This window comes from Lampetra fluviatilis, chromosome 41 (genome assembly GCF_964198595.1).
Source record: "Lampetra fluviatilis chromosome 41, kcLamFluv1.1, whole genome shotgun sequence".
NCBI classification, from domain to species: domain Eukaryota; kingdom Metazoa; phylum Chordata; class Hyperoartia; order Petromyzontiformes; family Petromyzontidae; genus Lampetra; species Lampetra fluviatilis.
In genome coordinates this window covers 3,193,791-3,212,970 of record NC_136315.1, presented here as the reverse complement: position 1 = coordinate 3,212,970, position 19,180 = coordinate 3,193,791, and the positions used below count along the sequence as shown (strand labels likewise).

The following is a 19,180-nucleotide window of genomic DNA, read 5'->3' as shown; positions in this document are numbered from 1 at the left end:
GCGGCTAGAGTCCTCTCGTCCTCTGGCTTGAGATGGCTGCCACCTATGGGTCAGATGATTGCATTGCACCATTAAGCAATTGGTAATTAAATATAATATTTCTGTCCTAAAAAGTGTAAAATTTTGGGAAAAATTTTTCACGAACATTAATTGTCACGCACAACGAGTCTGTGTGGAAAATGTCAGCTCGATTGGATCACGGGAAGTGGGTTAAAAAACGACCGAATGATTTGCACGGTCGTAAGCAAGCAAGCGAACTTAATAGAAAGGATTTTAAAAAAACACAAGTTTACATGTGGAGGGACAGTTGTGTGAAGAAGGCGGATTGTCTGGTGATTGAATTCGTATCCACCACGGTTTAGCGAACCATTTCACGGAACTTTAATTTTACCAGATAAGGCCCACTCGGCTATCTTTTTCAGAAGAAACCTGGCCACAAATACAAACTCACCAAAGTGGCGTATGTGTAAAATTATAGCAGCTCAATACTTTAAGCGCGTATTGATTCTAAGTGTGGAGGGGGAAATCCACGCGAACACGGGGAGAGAGACACTGCAAACTTCAAATATACAGCAGGCGTCAAGGTCGGGATCGAACCCACTACCTGCATACCAGGCGAGGTAGTTAACATCTCGCCACCGTTGTGGTGGGAGGAGGCGGTGGTGGGGGGTGGGAGGCGGTGGTGGGGGGTGGGAGGCGGTGGTGGGGGGAGGTGGGGGGGAAGGCGGTGAGGGGGAAGGCGGTGGTGGGGGGAGGCGGTGGTGGGGGGAGGTGGGGGGGAAGGCGGTGGTGGGGGGAGGTGGGGGGGGAGGCGGTGGTGGGGGTGGGGGGCGGTGGTGGGGGAAGGTAGGGGGGAGGATGGGGTAGCGGGGGGGAGGCGGAAGGGGGAGGCGGAAGGGGGGGGGCGGCGGAAGGGGGGGGCGGAAGGGGGGGGGGCGTTGGGGGAGGGAGTCACGTGACTCGCGTGATCTGCTGGGGGGGGAGAGAGGTGGGGGCTCGTGTCGCGCATGCGCGCTGCGGGTACGTGACGCTGCGGGAAGATGGACGGCAATCGGGACGAGGCGGCGCGCTGCGTGGATATCGCCGAGCGCTCGCTGCGCGCTGGAGAGCGCGACAAGGCGCTCAAGTTCCTGCAAAAGGCCGAGAAGCTCTTCCCCACCGACAAGGCCAAAGGTGGCGGCCGCCGCTGCGTCCGTGTCGCGCGTCCGCTCGCGCCGCGAATCGGGCCTAGCGCTCGCCGCGTCTCAGGCTGAGCCACCCGGGCGGCTTCACCCTCGTCGCGCCCGGCAGGGAAACTATCCGAGCGGCGTCGTTGGCCCGCACTCGGGCCTAGCGAGGCAGGGCGGGTTCGTACTGCCCGTGACTGGTTATGGCGGTCGTGTTTGTGAGTCGGTGTCCTACCGGTTCCTCGGCATGCCTGACGGTCAGTTTGTACACTGGGCAGTCTGCCTGTCGGTATGTTTCTCGGTCAGTGTGTCTACCACCGGTCGGTGTTGTACCAGATGGGCGGTGTGATTCCGGGTCGGTGTCATCCTGGCAGGTTCAGTGCCTCTTGGTATTGCTGCTACACGCCACTTGTGTCCACCGGGATTGATGGTTTGTTTGTTGGGGCCAGCGTGTCAACCGGGGACCGACCGTGTATGTGTGTGTTGCTGATCAAACTGTCGGTGTTGTGCATCAGTCGGGGTTCCGGTTGTTGTCTAGCGGGTGAGCGAGCGTGTGCCGCTGTTAGGGCCGATATGACCACCGACTGAATGCGTCAACGGAGCTGTCGGTACGTGGAGTGTAAACTTCTATATCGGTTAAGTGGTTTCCGATATTATAGTCGGAGTTTCATCCGGTCGGTACGATACTGGTTTCTATGCTTGTGTCCAACATGGGTGGAAAAAACCCGATTTTTCCAGCGGCAGGCATCGGGTTTTTTTCTTTAATACAATTAAACCCGATTTCGGGGAATTAAAACCTGGTTTAATGAATACTAAACTCTGATCCAAGGCTTAGGCTGCTTCCTCGTCGGTGCTGCTATCGTACTCGGGGGGGGGGGGGGGGGCGTCGGGCACGGGGTAGTCGTAGAATGCGGCGGGCAGGTTGGTCTTGAACACGAGCTTCTCCTCCACAATCGTGGGCGCCAGTGAGTTCCTTCGCTTGGAATGGATGAAGCCCATCGTTGAGAAGTTGGCGAAGTGCGCTTCTGCAATTAGAACCAATTAAACCGGATTTCTCCCAATCTCAGATGATCGGGTTTAATATAAAAAGACAATTAAACCCGATTGTAAAAAACCCGACTGTGCCACCCTTGGTGTCCAATAGCTAAAATGTCAATGTCGAGCAAAATCTGGTAGCCACGACGGAGAGGACTTCGGGAGAGAGTTGGTGTAGTTTTGATATTCCTCCGTTGAAGGAACGCATAACTACAGCGGTTTCCTTTACGGTCTGATACTCGTCATGATGTCTATTGACATGTTGATGAGTCTAGCGGTTACATCATGGGACCTCCTTTGCCAGTACCAAAATATACTAATAGGGTTTTTCCCCCTTTGTTCTGGCAACAAAACTGACACCTTTTGCAAGGAATCATGTTTACATTAACCACAATACTTGCAGTCAAATGCAAACAAAAAACAATACTTGGCGTCATCTGGTCGAACATCATATGAGACTAGGCTCTAATGGAAGCTGTCTCTGGTGTGGACCAACCAGTTTAAAGGACAATGCATAAATTCATCTTCTTGGTTTTTTCGGTAAAGTCACGTAGAAGGGAAGTAATAAAATAATAAAAATAAAACATAATAAAAGTGAGAATTGTTTTATTATGTTTTATTTTTATTATTTTATTACTTCCCTTCTACGTGACTTTACCGAAAAAAACAAGAAGATGAATTCCTGCAGTCACGAACGCTTTAAATCGAAATTTAATGCATAAATTATCAGAGTATTGTTTTTTTGCATTTGACTGCAAGTATTGTGGTTAATGTAAACATGATTCCTTGCAAAAGGTGTCAGTTTTGTTGTCAGAAAAAGGGGAAAACCCCTATTAGTAGAGTCTAGCGGTGTTACGGTCGGTATATCGACCATTGTGAAGGTAAATATGGTCACCGTTTAGAGTGTCGACCGGAGGAACTCCCTGTCGATATTGTTATAATAAACCTGCCGATCGTTCTGTAAAACAAATGACTCCACCGATCTCTGTCGATATGCTGGGCTCTTTAACGGTATTGATACCCGATAATAAATGCGTGCAGGCATGCGTCTTTGAGTGTGTCTGTCTGCTGGTCAGTATATGTCCTATCGGTCAGTGGCTGGTGCTACCCTGTACGTGCCCACGTTCTGTTTATGTTAAATGCCGCGGTCAGGTGATGATGACTCAGAACGTCATTTCTCCTGCGCGTATAAAAAATGTACCACTTTTGTGGGTGGAAAGTGAAAAGTGGTTATCCTATACTCGCCCCCCGCCATAGGAATATGGAATTGTCATCGCTGGCTCAGGGCTTCAAACGGGAAACATGAGCACGACCTAAATAAATGCTCATTTGACCAGGAACTCACTTTGATTTTGACTGTATATTTTGATGTTCTGCTGCACCTCCGATTAATTATCACGGTTGGCTACGTACGGCGGCGAAAGAGGTTCAACATACGTACATACGTGTATAGTATAACACACATGTACCACAGAGCGGCTCTTGTGCCCCCCATTAGGGTTCCTGCATGCGCAATCCAATCAGGCTAATGCCTGTATAATGTCCTTTTAACCAGAAAAGCCCTCGCCGAGTCTCAAGACTTTTTCATGAGGGTTCTCAATTCAGACGTTCGACCGTTTCCATTTACTCGTTACTTTGCATATGGAAAGAAAGTGGAGTACTCTCACCTATATCGGGTGAAAACACTTAGAAGCTCACACACAGGGATTTAAGAACGCAGTTGCTCTACTGCTTGCATCGTGGCCACCTCGCAGCCTTTGTGGACTTTAGCTTTTCGTGAATGTTTGTTGTCCGCCGACTCTTGCCTCCACAACACTGGATCGCAAGGTACCACTGCTAGTTCGTGATATGTATGTGCCACTTATATGTAGCCTCAAACGATTACCTGGTATGGTGTGTAAACGTCGCCACTAGGGAGACAAAGGTGGTCGGGCGTGGGGCTGATCACCCACCCTCTCGTGTACCGTTCCGGCCTTCATAAGTGCTCGCTAACAGCACTTGCCCCCACAGTCTGTTAAGGCTATACGGGGGATCGTTGTCTTGTATGTGGAACATGCATCTCTTTGCGTATACGAAGTTATTTCCATGTTATATGCGTACCTGCTATATGTGTACTTGCCGTGTGGATGAAGCTGTTTTGTTACATGCTGTATAATTCCATGCTGTGTACCAGAAGCTGCGTGTTCATGCTGTATGTGTACGTGCTCTGTGTACATTAAGCTCTATACTGTATGGGCACACGATGTCGGCGTACATGATGTGTACGTGAAGTTGCGTGCATCCACATTGCAGACCTGGTGTCGAGTATTTTGTACTCGTAATATTCCTAATGCATTGTAGTAAGAATGCGATTTGAGCCCCATCGATAGTGCTATAATTGTAATTATTATTGACTCCAGTTCTGATGCACGCTATATAAATTAAGCTCTGCGTTCACCGTGCGCATGAAGGTGTATATTACTTAGGGCAGCGACGTGGCCTAGCGGTTGCGTGCTCGCCACTTGTTGCCAAGGTTCACGGCTCAAATGCGGCGGGCTGTACCGTATTGAGCAGAGATTGCGCACCGCTCAGCTTCGGAGGAGTCGTTAAAGATCCCCCGACGTCATTCGGAAGGAGTCGTGGGCCCATCGCGTGCCGGCGTCATGGTCCAGTTCGCCCAAAAGAAATCAACAAAAACAATGGCCTGCAAGTTAGTCTATTGGGATGACATCGTGACATCGCCCACCTTCCGTGAAACCGCCGCAGACTGTGAAACGTAACTTTGCCGCTGTGACAATGGCATGAATGTCGATTGCACTAAAGTGCCATTTATGAATATTTGAATCGGTTCGTAACAGCGGTAAAGTTTCATCCCTGCAACGACTGCACTGCAATACTGACCGAGGGAGCTCTATAGAATCCCTATAGAGGGTATTTTTGGCTAGTTTTACACAGCAGATGTGATGGAAGAGGTGGGAGTATGACTTTAATATAAGTTGTCTTGTGGTTGTTGTTGTTTGACTTGCATCCCACTGGGATTTTTGCACACAGCGTTGTTGTACGTACGGTGCTTTTTCTGGAAGATTTTGCTGTTTTTTCCTGGATTTTTCTGTTTGCGCATAGTCACTTTAAGATGTTTTCTTGTTCATGTTTTTGTTTTTTTGTTTGTTGCGGTTGCACCCGATTCAAGAGCCGAATGGCTCACAGGGCTTTACCAAATAAATGAAAACTGAATGTAGCCACATTTTACCCCACCACCACACGTGACCTGCAGAGTCCATTAACTGGCGTACCCGTCTCTACTTCCGGGTGGACAGAGGTGGTGGGGGGGGTGGGTTGGGAGTAATTTAGAGAACTTGCACCATTGTTTCAACTGCTGTGCTGGGAGATTGATCCAGCGACCTCTGGATTGCAAGTCCAGTGAGCTAACCATTAAACTACGGCAGCATCCTAAACTGTCCGTGTGCGTGCTTAGCATACACATCTCATACATGCAGTACATCATAGGTACATGCTGTCTATGTCCTCTTAAGTTCAGCTGTGTGTACACATATACTTGCTGTGTATACACAGCTGTGTGTGTATTATACATGCATACACGCTGTGTATATGAAGCTGTGTGTGTACATGTGTGCATGCTGAATATATGCAGCTCTGTATGCACCCTCTATATGTAGCTGTGTGTGTACACGTGTACTTTCATGTATGCGAAGCCCTCTGTGTACGCGTCAATATGCTGTGCACGCATTTGCTGCTCAAGCTGAGGCTGTCTCTTCTTAGCTCCAGTTGCAGATTAGGCTTGCGTGCATTGCCCGTCGCTAAAGAATACAGCAGGCTTCTTCGCGTGCACATTACATCGCTCGCAGGGGTCTGATGAACGTTGGATAAAAGTGGCGTAATGTCATTGTACGCCACAGCGGAGCGATGCTGCTGTTGCTCCTCTTGCGTTGTTTTATCAGCTGGTGACTTGGACTCGGCTGAGTCGGGGTCCGTGTTAGGGATATTGGTTTTATCAGGGCTAGTGTTTGGGTTAAAAGGACTATCAGGGCTTGTTGGTAGGGCTGTTGGTTTGATAGGGGCTAGCTAGTGTTTTGGTTCATGCTGATATTAGGGCTTGTTTTTGGGTTTGAGGGGGGTTTGGTGTCAGGACTAGTACTTTAGTTTGATGTGGCATTAGGGATAGAGCTGGCGTCAGGGCTAGTATTTGTTCCGGGGTGGTGTCGGGACCGACGTGCTAAGCTTGTGTTTGGATCGCAGCCAAGGCTCCGAATTAGGCTGGTGCTTGTGATGTATCTCGCGCCGGGGGGCGGCTGTAGCTGGCCATTAGCGCCGCGTCGCGTGGCTGGTGGCTAGCCCGGTGAAACTAGTGCCGGAGTAACCGATGGAGCCTCCCCTTTGTACCGGGCTCACGTATGCTCTCACCGTGTCCGTTACCACACACCGTGCGGTGTGGACACCGGAACCCCAGACGCCAGGATACCGAAACACTGTGTTCCGGCGTTATTTTTATCCTCGGGGGGGGGGGGGGGGTGCCATCCCTTCACACCAGGCCAGGAGACAAGGCCCCTGGGCATCGCCATGAGCACCGGGGCCCTGGCTGACCGAAACGGCTGTAGCTCATCACCCTTCTGCAGACGAGCCCGGGCCGTATACGTCACCCAGATCATCACCCCACCGTCGTGGTGGAGACACAGCGAGTTTCCAACGAACATCGCTCACAAAGCAACGTTCATCCAAAACACTCCCATACAAAAAGAGCCAGATAGTGGTCGCAGTCATAATCTTTGTGTGTATGGTGCTTGCTTAAATGCCTTGCCAATTCATAGCACCTTGCATCTCGTGTGTAGCCATTTGTCAAGTCAATGCTGGTTGAAGTCTAGTTTTGATTTCTGCATTGCTTGGCTATACTTGGCGCTGATCAGTGCTGATGGCTGGTAGTCAAGACAAATGATGGAACGTGCCCGAGAAGGCGTCTACCATGGAGATGAAACAATTAAGCAAGCTCATGTGCATGAGCTTTATGGGTCGTTGCATCGCGTGACCTGGTGAGATTGCAACGACTTGAGGAGGCCTTTATCTGGCAGTGGATCGGTCACGGGTGACGAGATATCACGTGTTCTTGTATTTAAGTATGGTCGGTGTAAGACTCTATGTCAATCGGCGCGTCATTACAGGGTTAGCATATATCACTAAGGTTGTCTTTCTTTACAGCCTGGTTTACACCTGAGCAATCGGTTGTGCGAACCAAATCGGCTGTAGAGGAGTACATGCGGCGTGAACTCGGCGTGGATTTGTGCCGGCCGGCTTATTAACCGGCCGGCAGAGGTCGCAAACGGGTTTTGATTCCTTACCCGTACCCGGCCGCACCAGGGTCGCAAACGGGTAGCCTACCCGTACCCGGCCGGGTACGGGTAGGGTACGGGTATCGGGTACCTGATTGCGACCTCTAGGATGAAGCCATGTTGCAGGCGCGGGTGGGTTTTATTCTAGGAACTTGAATTGTGAGAAGAGACAAGATGTTGGGAAATGAGTGACAAACAGTTACTCACCAGTGACTCACGGTCTACCCGTACCCGTACCCTGCCGCACCAGGGTCGCAAACGGGTACCCGTACCCGTACCCAGCCGTGTACGGGTAGCCGGGTATCGGGTAGGGTACGGGTATCGGGTACCCGGTTGCGACCTCTGCCGGCCGGTTGGTTGGTCAATTGGCAAGGCTCGGCGCTGATGACTGATGTTGCCCATGTATCCCCGTGCACTCCCCCCCCTCCCGCACAGCCCTGATCGACGTAATCTCTCGCAACGGGAGCAGCGCGGGACAGAACGGGCAGGCCGATGCGCCGGGCTCACCGCAAATGCGCCGCCGATCAGAAGCGGGCGACGCCAAGGGGCCCGCCGGCTCCACCGAGACGGCCAAGAGCTACACTCAGGAGCAGGTGGAGGCGGTGAAGAGGTGAGGGCCCGCCATGGTCTCCAGCACCACCACTCCCATTCGCACGGTCGGCTACGTGAAATAAATTCAACATGCATACATTTCGATTTAAAGCTTTCGTGACTGCAGGGATTCATCTTCTTGGTTCTTTCGGTAAAGTCACGTAGAATGGAAATAATAAAATAAAATAAAAAATTATTTTCACAACGTTTCGGCCACAACGCAAGCAGCCGTCCTCAGGTGAAGAACAGGTCTCACAAAGACAGCGTCTGTTATTATTTTATTATTTCCCTTCTACGTGACTTTACCGAAAGAACCAAGAAGATGCATACATACAATTTGTGAGTTTCTGTGCGAGTCCGTGGGTCTCTATATGAGTCTGTGGGTCTCTGTGCGAGTAAATACAGTTTGGATTTATATACTATCCCATATGAATATGCCGTATAGAAAGAGCAGGCATAGTTATTTGAAAGCGAGAGGCAGGCAGTCATAGGCAGAGGGCAATACAGAAAAGTATTGAGCCTGGACTTGATTAGGGGTTAAGGAGTCAACGGCACAGGTGGCTGGGGGAATCGAGTTCCAGACAGTCGTGGCGATTCTAGTGAGGCCGGCTGGCTCAGGGTTCAGAGCACTTGGCCAACACCGCTGAGATCCTCGGTTCAAACTTGGGATTCAGCCGCCCGTGACTAAACCGGGTTCTCAAGTGTTGGGAGTTCATGTTCTGATATAAGTCAATGACTGCACGCTACAGGAAGAAAAAAAACCCTATCATATGAATTCCGGTTTGTCACCTATTTGGCAAACTTCCAACCCAGAGAATAAAACATCCGATTTGACTGCCATGCTGCAAACATCGTGACAGCAGGGCGTCTGGGAAAGTGCAGAAGCCCGAGTCTGGAAAAAGAGCCTAAATAGAGAGGCCAGAGGAGTGGATACGAGCTGGGATACTGCACTTTACACAGTGGTGTACAGTGCAGACTGCACTTGAAGAAGGGCCACTGCCCGAAACGTCGCCGATTGTATATTGTTCCTTTCAAGGCCACTCAGTGTCACTGATGAACGTGTTGAGTTATATTTGGTTAATTGTGCCCTTGCACCACTGCCGATGCAGCAGCTTCAAATAATGTGTTTAATTTTGGTAAAGAGGTCACTGAAAATTAATGAAGTGTCCCCTTCAGCAGGTCACTCTCAGGGTGATGCACTGCTCACTGTGAGAGTTCCAAATGGGTTTTATTTTCTTGTGACGTGAGGTCAGAGTGTACATGTTCCTGGCAACGGGCACTGTGCCTGGTGCCAGCAGAGATGGTCCCTCTCCTCCCATCCCTCTCCTCCCATCCCCCCCCCGCCTCCCTCCCTCCCATCGTGATCTCCGCCTCCTCTTGCCCCTGAAGGATAAAGCGCTGCAAGGATTACTACGAGATCCTGGGCGTGGCCAAAGATGCACAGGAGGAGGAGCTGAAGAAGTCTTACCGCAAGTTGGCACTCAAGTTCCACCCAGACAAGAACCACGCTCCCGGTGCCACCGAGGCCTTCAAGGGTGAGGAGACTCCCACCCACCCACTCGCTCACATGCTCACCCGCTCACTAGTCGCTTATTCGCTGCTCACTCACTCGCCTACCTGCTCAAACACCCACTCACTCACCCACCCGCTCACTCAATCACTCGATCGCTCAATCACTCATTTAATAGCTTGCTCGCTCGCTCCCTCCCTCCCTCACTCGTCCGTTCACTTGCATGCTTGGTCGCTCACTGAACCCTGTGTGTGTGTGTGTGGCGTAAGTACGTACGAGAGGGTCTGTGTGACCATCGGTGTCATCGGCAATTGTTATGATGCTCATGATTTTTTATAACGATGCTCATGGCTATGACGGCAATGATCACGATGACAATGTGGTGGCTCTGATGATCATGTGACCATACAGGCATAGGGAACGCGTACGCGGTGCTGAGTAACCCCGAGAAGCGGCGGCGCTACGATCAGTACGGTGACGAGCAGGCGGCGGCGCCACGGGGCCGGCGCTCGGCGCACGAGCACTCCCGCGATTTTGAGGCCGACATCTCCCCCGAGGACCTCTTCAACATGTTCTTTGGGGGCGGCTTCCCCAGCTGTGAGCAGGGGATACGGGGACACCGAGACACTGGTCACGGGGACACGCAGATATGGGGACACGCAGATATGGGGACACGCAGATATGGGGACATGGGATTCATGGGATCCACACCTCCGATTAGCACGGTTGGCTACGTGCAGTGCGAAAGAAGTTCAACATACATACACGGGGACACTGTGACACATGCCGACACGCGCTACGGCTATTTATTTATTTATTTAGCAATGATTCGTGTTTGTACCATATGTTCAATTTCTCACGTGACGCAATTGTTTTTGCACTGATTGCTATTTGCTAAAATGTTTTATTTTATTTCTGTCATTTTGGTGGCCCAGGTCACTCTTGGCAAATGCTACTCCCCTCCTAGTGTCTTTGAGTCTTTAAACAAATAAATGTAAAGATTTAAAGCTCTGAACCTAATGACATTGTTGATGATGATGATGAAACGCGGTGCATGCTTTGTGTGTGTTGCAGCCAATGTGCATGTGTACAGCAACGGGCAGGCGCGCTACACATACCACCAGCAGCGCAACACTCGGCCAGACCACCAGCACGGCGATGTGAGGACTTTGCACGCACACACACTCGCACACAGGCAGCGATTCCCCCTCTAGCCTTAACAGACTGTCGGGGCAAGTGCTGTTAGCGTGCACCTGTGAAGGCCAACGTGGCACACGAGGGGGGTGGGAGCTCACTACCATGCCTGGCCACCTTTGTGACGATGTTTCACGCACTGCCCCAGGCATTCATTTAGGGCTTTGCCGACGTAGGGGAGGCCCATCATCAAGACGAAACCGAAAGAACACCGAAGTTAAAATAACTTTTATCGGTACCGATGCTTCCACAAGGCCATGCGGGAGGGCGTGGCACAGTTTGGCGCCAGCTGTCATAGAGTGTGGTCGTATCGCTGTGGTTCTCTGTGGTGAGAACAATGTCTTTATTAACAACGCCGCTATGCGCCTCTAAAAGAATTAACATTGAGCCGCTTGAGCGCTCCGAGATTCGGAGGCGAACAGCACGCAGCCTGCAACTTGCAGACATCTCAGAATGGGAAAGTGTTAATTATACTCTTAGGTTTTTTCGGTAAAGTCACGTAGGTAAAAAATATAATTAAAAGTAATAAAATAATAAATCACGACGTTTCGGAGGCAACACAAGCTTCCGTCTTCAGGTGGAACAGTCACAGCACGATTGCTGTATCAAGTAAAGTGTCTCTCTTTAAACTCTTTACTTGATACAGCAATCGTGCTGTGACTGTTCCACCTGAAGACGGAAGCTTGTGTTGCCTCCGAAACGTCGTGATTTATTATTTTATTTTTATTACTTTTATTACTTTTAATTATATTTTTGACCTATGTGACTTTACCGAAAAACCTAAGAGTATGAATCCTTGCAGTCACGAAAGCTTAAAATCTAGAATTAAAGTGTTTATTAGCACATGAACAGGAAGCTGGTGTTTATTTATTTTGGTGTCCTTTCCTGGCTTATCCCAAATTCTGGCTTCATCGAGTCCATCCCCGAGAGGTTTAACTGTGCAGCTACATTCAGATGATAAATACGAATTGCTTTGAGTGGCGGCTTTTGGTGGAGTCATCGTCATAGTCCTCCTCCGCCCCTTTGAGAGGATCTATCCGCGTTACCACGTGTGATGAGTTCCGGCGCGGTTTCCTCGCTGTCTCAGCAGGGTGGGTTCACGATGTTCGTACAGCTGCTGCCCATCTTCATCCTGGTGATCGTATCCATCATCAGCCAGCTCATGGTGTCCAACCCGCCCTACAGCCTCAGCTACCGGCCGTGAGTCCACCCACCCGCCCGCTCGCTCGCTCATTCACTCACTCACCCACTCACCAACTCACTCACACAAAGCATTCACAACCTGCGTTGCAGCCTCGGCTACGACCGTTGTCTACCCGCTCACTCACCCACCCACTCACCCGTTCACTCACTCACCTGCTCATGACTCGCACAGAGCATTAATAATCTGCCCTACGGCTTCAGCTATCGCCCGTAAGTTCACCCACCCACTCGCCCACCCACTGGCTCATTCACTCACTTTCCCGCTCACCGAATGACACAAATCATTTACAATCCTGCGCTGTAGCCTCAACTACGACCCTTGTGTCGACTTGCTCGCTCACTCACCCACTCGCTCACCCATTAGCTTGCCCGTTCATCCGATTACCTGCTCACCGACTCGCTCACACAAATAATTCACAACCCGCCCTACAGCCTTAGCTACTGCCCGTGTGTCTGTAAGTGAACGAGCTTGTCGCTGATTCTTGTCACTGTTCTGTGTGACTATTTTGCGAATCACTAATCTTTGTCCCAGCTCGAAGTGTCAATGTGTCCCTGCTGTCAGTGTTGCTGTGTCCCTGTATCAATGTGTGTCCCTCCCTTTGCACTGTGTCACTATGTCACTGTCAATGGGTACTGTGTTGCACCGTGTATCACTGCACTGCGTGTTACTACTGTGTGTCACTACTGTGTGTCACTGCTGTGTTTGTCACCGGGAGTCCCTGTTTCACTGCTGTGCGTGTCACCGCTGTGCGTGTCACTGTCACTGCCTACCGTGTGTCACTGCTGTGTTTGTCACCGTGAGTCGCCACCGTGTGTCACCGCTGTGCACGTCACTGCAGGGGCCTGGGCCACACGATTGCGCGGCACACCATGCAGCTGGGCGTGCCCTACTACGTGGACAAGGACTTTGAGCGAGACTACAAGGGGCAGGGCCTGGAGCGCGTGGAGCGCAGCGTGGAGGACGACTACGTCGCCAACCTTCGCAACAACTGCTGGAAGGAGCGACAACAGAGTGAGCTCCACCCCCACCGAATTCCCCCCTTACCCTCCCCCCACCACCCCCGTTCGCTCCTTTCTCACCCCCCTGGGCTCCATCCTCACCCCCCCCCCCCCCCCGCTGGAATCCACCCCCTCCCCCCGTGATCTTCCCTCACCCCTCCCGGGCTACACCTTCACCCCTCCCGAGATCCACACCCCCCCCCCCACTCCCAAGATCCTCCCTCACCGACACCCCCCGCCCCCCCTTTGAGCTACACCCTCACCCCTCGAGCTGCCGCATTCACAATGGTTATGCGCAAAACGCTGAGCGAAGAAGACTATATAATTGAGACTTTGTCAAAACAACAATACTCATCTTTGCATGTATAGATCGGTGCTTGAGTAAGCACCTCGTACCTCATCTTAACCATTTGAAGGGGGGGGGACCCCGAGCGGCAGCTGCCCCTGTGCTACGGCACAAGGTAACCCGGCACCAGCCTGCACGTCCGCCAGGAGAGGGGCCAACGGTCGGGGTGGGTAATCCCAAACAACAACACAAACGGGGACGGTGGGAACCAGACGACACGGCGTCGCCTCTCGAATCGTACTCTAGCCGGCGCTCACGTGGCATCACGAGGCCGAATCGCTGTGGGCAGTCACGACGCGACCCGCGGTCCGAGCCTCACCATCGCCGCCGCCGCCGCTTGCTGTCGAGCTTCTGAACGCGCCGAGAGCGCGGCGTAACGCACGCTTTTTTCTGTCGTCGCTCTAAACGGCCGCGCCTTTGCCGTGTGTACCATTCGCCGTGTGCCGGACCAGAGGAGAACATGATCTACAGGGCGCGCTACTTCGGAGACAGCACGCTCTACCACAAGGCGCAGAACATGGCGACGCCCAGCTGCGCGCGGCTCAACGAGCTGCAGGCCCGCGCCGGATAGCGGCCCGGCGGGCACGCCGCACTCACCCGCTCGCGCTCACCGGTGAAGCCCTTGCTCACCCACACACTCGCTCACCCACACACTCGCTCACCCACACACTCGCTCACTCACACACTCGCTCGCCCACACACTCGCTCGCCCACACACTCGCTCGCCCACACACTCGCTCGCCCAAACACTCGCTCGCTCACACACTCGCTCACCCACACACTCGCTCGCCCACACACTCGCTCGCCCACACACTCGCTCGCCCAAACACTCGCTCGCCCACACACTCGCTCGCCCACACACTCGCTCGCCCACACACTCGCTCGCTCACACACTCACTCGCCCACACACTCACTCGCCCACACACTCGCTTGCTCACACACTCGCTCGCCCACACACTCGCTCGCCCACACACTCGCTCGCCCACACACTCGCTCGCCCACACACTCGCTCGCCCACACACTCGCTCGCCCACACACTCGCTCGCCCACACACTCGCTCGCCCACACACTTGCTCACTCGCACACACACCGGAAATGCATCGCACGTGCACACCGGTAAGGCACGCTTGCTTGCCGTGAGTGCGCTTACCGTGGCTGGTGAGGCCCACATGCTCACTTGCCACGCTCGCCAGAGACACACTTGCCCAGACCACGCATACAGGGACCACGTTAACTCACTCCATCACTGAACTCCGTCATCCCTGCAAGGTTGATAAAATGAGTAACAAACAGTGGTTTCCCTATGGATACACTCGCTCCCACCCTAGGAACGTAGCACTTCCACTACTGGCTCAGGGCAGTAAATGGGAGACGATCACCACCTCCATGTGCATTTGAGCAGGGAAATCACTTCTAGATTTGAAGCTTTCGTGACTGCAAGGATTCATATTCTTAGGTTTTTTCGGTAAAGTCAGGTAGGTAAAAAATAAAAATTACTAAAAGTAAAATAAAAATAAAAATCACGACGTTTCGGAGGCAACACAAGCTTTCGTCTTCAGGTGGAACCGTCACAGCACGATAGCTGTATCAAGTACATCACAGCACGATCGCTGTATCAAGTACTTGATACAGCTATAGTGCTGTGACGGTTCCACCTGAAGACGGAAGCTTGTGTTGCCTCCGAAACGTCGTTATTTTTATTTGATTTTACTTTTATTAATTTTAATTTTTTACCTACGTGACTTTACCGAAAAAAACCTAAGAATAGGGAAATCACTGTTTTATTCTGAGGGTGAGAGCCTCTATAAGGCCCCCACGTGCTCGTCTGAGTTGTGACGAGGTGTGTGTGTGTGCGCGTGCGTTGTTCCTGTTGCGTTAGGAACCGGAAGCGCGCGTGGGAGGACACTGGGCATGGGGAAGGTGGTGGAATGCAGATAGGGAGGGGAGGGAGGGGAGGGGGAGGTGCCCCGTGTGTGCCCCCTTCTGCCTCCCCGTGTGCGAGAAGCTGCGGGGAAACCGTGGTCGTTCGTGTCTGGGAGGAGGAAGAGGAGGAGGAAGAGAGAGTCCTGCGCTGTGCCGAGTGATCGGCCACTCGCCTCGCCCGCGCTTGGCTCCCCTCTCTCCACGACGCCACGAACACGCCCGCCGTCCCTCTGACGCTACTTCTCTCCGTGTCAATGCTGCCGTTCCTGCTATCACTTCAGCCATCGATGCTGTCTCTCCCCCCTGATTCTCCCACTGTCAGGGATATCACTCCTGCGCTCTGGCCCAGTCTCTCCGGCTGTCGATGATATCACCGATGCTATCACTACCACTGTTAATGGTGTCTCCCGCTGCTCATCCCGATTATCAGTCCCATCACTGCTGTGCTCCCTCCCCCTGTCTCTCCTTCTCTGTCACTACCGCTCTCCCCCACTGTCGATATCACTGCTACGCTCTGCCAGTCTCTCCCGCTGTCGATGATATCACCGCTGCTATCACTTCTGCTGCCTCCCACTGCTTCTCCACTCTCCGTGCAGTCCCCACCACTATCTCAACGCCGTCTCCTGCAGCCTGGCGCTCCAGTGTGCAGGAGCAGTGTCTCTGTCTCGACGCGCTCATCTCAACGCTGCCCCGTGTGTCCGGTGTCTCGAGATCGGTCATTTTATCACTCCCTCCCTCACCCGCTCGTGCCTGTCCTTCAGTCGACTCAAACGTTGGGGCCGATTTGATTGTAGATCTTGGTCGCCTCTATGCGCACCCGCGGCTCAGCAGGAGAAAAGTGAAACCACATTCCCGCAAGAGACACGAGCCCAGCGCTGCTACACCGGCCGCTCGTGATCACAACCGTGGCCGAGGTCCGCAACCGCATGTCACCCGCGACCTCCTCCGCACCGGTGCCCCCCGTCGTCGTCGTGTCCGTGCCGGCAGGGTTCTCGTGGCCCCCCACTGCAGCCCGTCTTTGTGGCCCCGGCGCGCGCTGTCTCGGACTCACGCGACATTGCACCACGCCGGTCCCACGCACAACTGCGGTCTCTGTGCTGCTCCCCACCCCCACCCACCCCTCCCTCCATCCCCCCTCTGCACACTCCTTGCTGCATGACACCTCCGCTCAGCCGCTGCCCCCATCCACACCTCTCCCCACCACCACCTCCTCCTCTCCCCACAAACCCCCCCACCCCCTTGCTCCCGTGCAGCGCGAGAGCCGTGCCGCGACTTGCATGGTGCCCTGTGGCTGCCTGGCCGGCCACCCCGTAGAGAATCCAGTCCGGGTTTTTGTTTGGCTACGGTCCTGCATCGTCTCCAAGCCGTCTCTGGGCGGTGTCCGAAGAATGGGCGGCACGGAGATGTCTCGGTGTCTCGGTGCCTCGTGCGGCTGGCAGAGCCCAGCCAGGCTCGGCCCGACGTGCACATTAATTCATAACAAACGCCTATTTATATTTAAGCTCGAAACAAGTTACCGTTCTGTATAGTCTGACGGAGGGTAGCCTCTGGAAGGAAAACTATTTTTTGCGTGATTTGTAGGACTTTAAAAATACTGGAAAATATTTGTGTTGAAATATTATTGTACAATACCATAACTGTGGATAGGTGTACACAAGTTTATTGCGAATGCGTGTGTGTTTAGTTCCCAGTCGTATCCGAGTGGCGCCTTCGTCACTTTAATCAAGACTCACGTGTTGCGTCTGTTAACGTCTAAAGCGTTTTAATTGTACCTTCTGAAGCAGCGTAATTTTACGGTTGTGGCTTTACCCGGGGGCGGCACACGACCCGGGTAGAGGATGGAACTGATGAGAGAAGCCGAGATCGCCGACGCAGAGAAGTGAACACGACGTCAGCAAGGCACCCGGTGAAGCAACGGGGGTGAGGCTAGGGTCAGGACTAGGGTTGGTGTCTGGTCGGCTAAGTTGATTCGGGTTCAAGTCAGGCTCATTGTGAGGCCTTGTACGAGTGTCTGGTTGGATAGTTGGTGAGGGTTATCGCGAGAGTTGGCGTGAATGAAAGGCCGGGTGCTAGTGTTTGGTTAGTTAGGAGAAGGGGCAATGCTCGTGTTGTGTCTGGGAATTGGTTAGGGGTAGAGATAAGGTGAGCCAGAGGTTGAATACTATTGCCTGGTTGGCTAGATGACTAGGGTCAGGGGTAGGGCTAGTACTAGTGTCTGGTTGGTTAAGGCGAGCATGTCTTTAATTAGCTGGCGAGCCTCACTCCCAAGCTGTTGGCCCATCCTTCCCATCGTTCATTTCGATAAGTTCTGCGGCTGGATTCCATTGGCGGCGGCCCGCCTTTGCGTCCGAATCATCGACGGTGCCCCTCTCTCGTTCGCTCGCCGTAGACGGAACCCCCCTTACTCCTCACTCCTTGCGCTCCCGCAAGCGCTTCTCTGTACTACGAGCTCCGGCGGTGGTGGTGGTGGTGGTGGGGGGGGGACCCAACTCACTCGCACTAACCACGTGGTAAACCTCGCCATCCCCTGGCTCTGAGCGACGACCCCCCCCTCCCCAACTCAAACAACGACCCGTCCGCTACCCCCTTCTCACCGCGCTCACCACTCGTAACGTAATGGCATATACATATATATACTGTATATTACGTGAATGTAGAGAGACTTAAGTTATAATGTGAAAGCTCTAATGTTGGGGGGGATGGGGGAGGGGGTGTTGCAATGAGAGAGTCTGTGCGGGCTGGCGGGACTGCGGTGCGATGGGGCTGGGAAAGAGGCGAACACCTTTGGACGACGATGAGGATTTTGTAAAAAAAATGTATGGTTCGGCACTGCCTGCAAAATAAATTAAGAATAAACGTTTTACAGATGAACCGCGTGCATGGTGCCACACGCCCGTACGCCAGCGGTGCCCGGCGACGCCGACAGGAGGAGCGGCAACGATCACAAATTCATAATGTGGGTTCGGTCGCCTAATGATATGGCCAAATGTGTGTCGTGTAACCCTCCGCCACCCAACTTCGGCAAACAAATTCAATTGTCGCGTGCAGCGACGCAGCATTTGTTATTTTTTTTCGGTAAGGTTCTTGCAAATTTAGCGATTAGCTGAAATGTTTATAATCGGCGTGTTAAACGCTTGTACCCATGCAAGTTTGATTTATTTGGCTTCGGGGCGGTGAAGGGTTTCATGACAAAAAAAAAATCGTGGCCAGATCGTTACGTGGCCTGACTAATAAATGTTTTATTTCAGAATCGTAACATTGGCTGGGAAAAGCCGATTGTTTTAAATTTAAATCTCTCGCGTCTAAAATATGTATGCGTCCGCATCTTAACACGCGTTACGCGAGTGAAGGGACAGCATCGGGGAAGGTGGTGAAACGGGGCAGGGGGAACATGGGAATTGAGATCGACACGGGGAGAAGGCCCAGGAACAGTAACGTCAAGGGATGAAGCCCAGCAAGTCCCCCAGGTGATTCATAATAGATTTTTGGGGTTTGACTCGTGACGATTTGGCCGCGATTTTGGTGTGGAGCCCTCCACCACTGACAATTCAAAGCAAATAAAAAAGTCACGTGGTGTACAGGCGTTTAACAATGCGCCAATTTCGATTGCTTCCTTGCACGCCATGAGCGGGAGGACAATTCTCGCTGCCAGATTTGGAAATTGGATACGTGACGTTTTGCTGGAAACTGCATCTAGCACATTCAGGTCAGAAACCAGGAAGTCGGAATGTCGGAGAATAGTTTCAGGGTGGTTAGGGTCAACTGGGAAGGTAAACAATCATGAATTAAAATGTTGGAACTTAATGGGTACAGAGATCCATCAGTAGCAATAAGCGACTGAACAATTAAGTGACCGGATAAAGGGAAATACATTTCCTAGAAGTGTCAGGTG

General features: G+C 52.4%; 1 protein-coding gene across 2 annotated transcripts; it reads left to right on the top strand.

The window, feature by feature from the left end:
- The first annotated feature begins 1,002 nt into the window (after positions 1-1,002).
- LOC144946447 (dnaJ homolog subfamily B member 12-like) lies at positions 1,003-18,148 on the top strand. 2 transcript variants are annotated; one of them, XM_078875327.1, is made up of 9 exons: positions 1,003-1,173; positions 7,958-8,132; positions 9,503-9,648; positions 10,035-10,220; positions 10,698-10,783; positions 11,908-12,017; positions 12,860-13,032; positions 13,818-13,978; positions 15,245-18,148. In XM_078875327.1, the coding sequence occupies exons 1-8, from the start codon at positions 1,041-1,043 to the stop codon at positions 13,934-13,936; spliced, it is 1,128 nt and encodes a 375-aa protein (XP_078731453.1). In that variant the 5' UTR covers positions 1,003-1,040; the 3' UTR covers positions 13,937-13,978; positions 15,245-18,148. The 2 variants fall into 2 exon arrangements, with proteins under 2 accessions (XP_078731453.1, XP_078731452.1); XM_078875326.1 differs by having other exon boundaries at positions 1,004-1,173; positions 11,905-12,017.
- Positions 18,149-19,180: the final 1,032 nt, after the last annotated feature.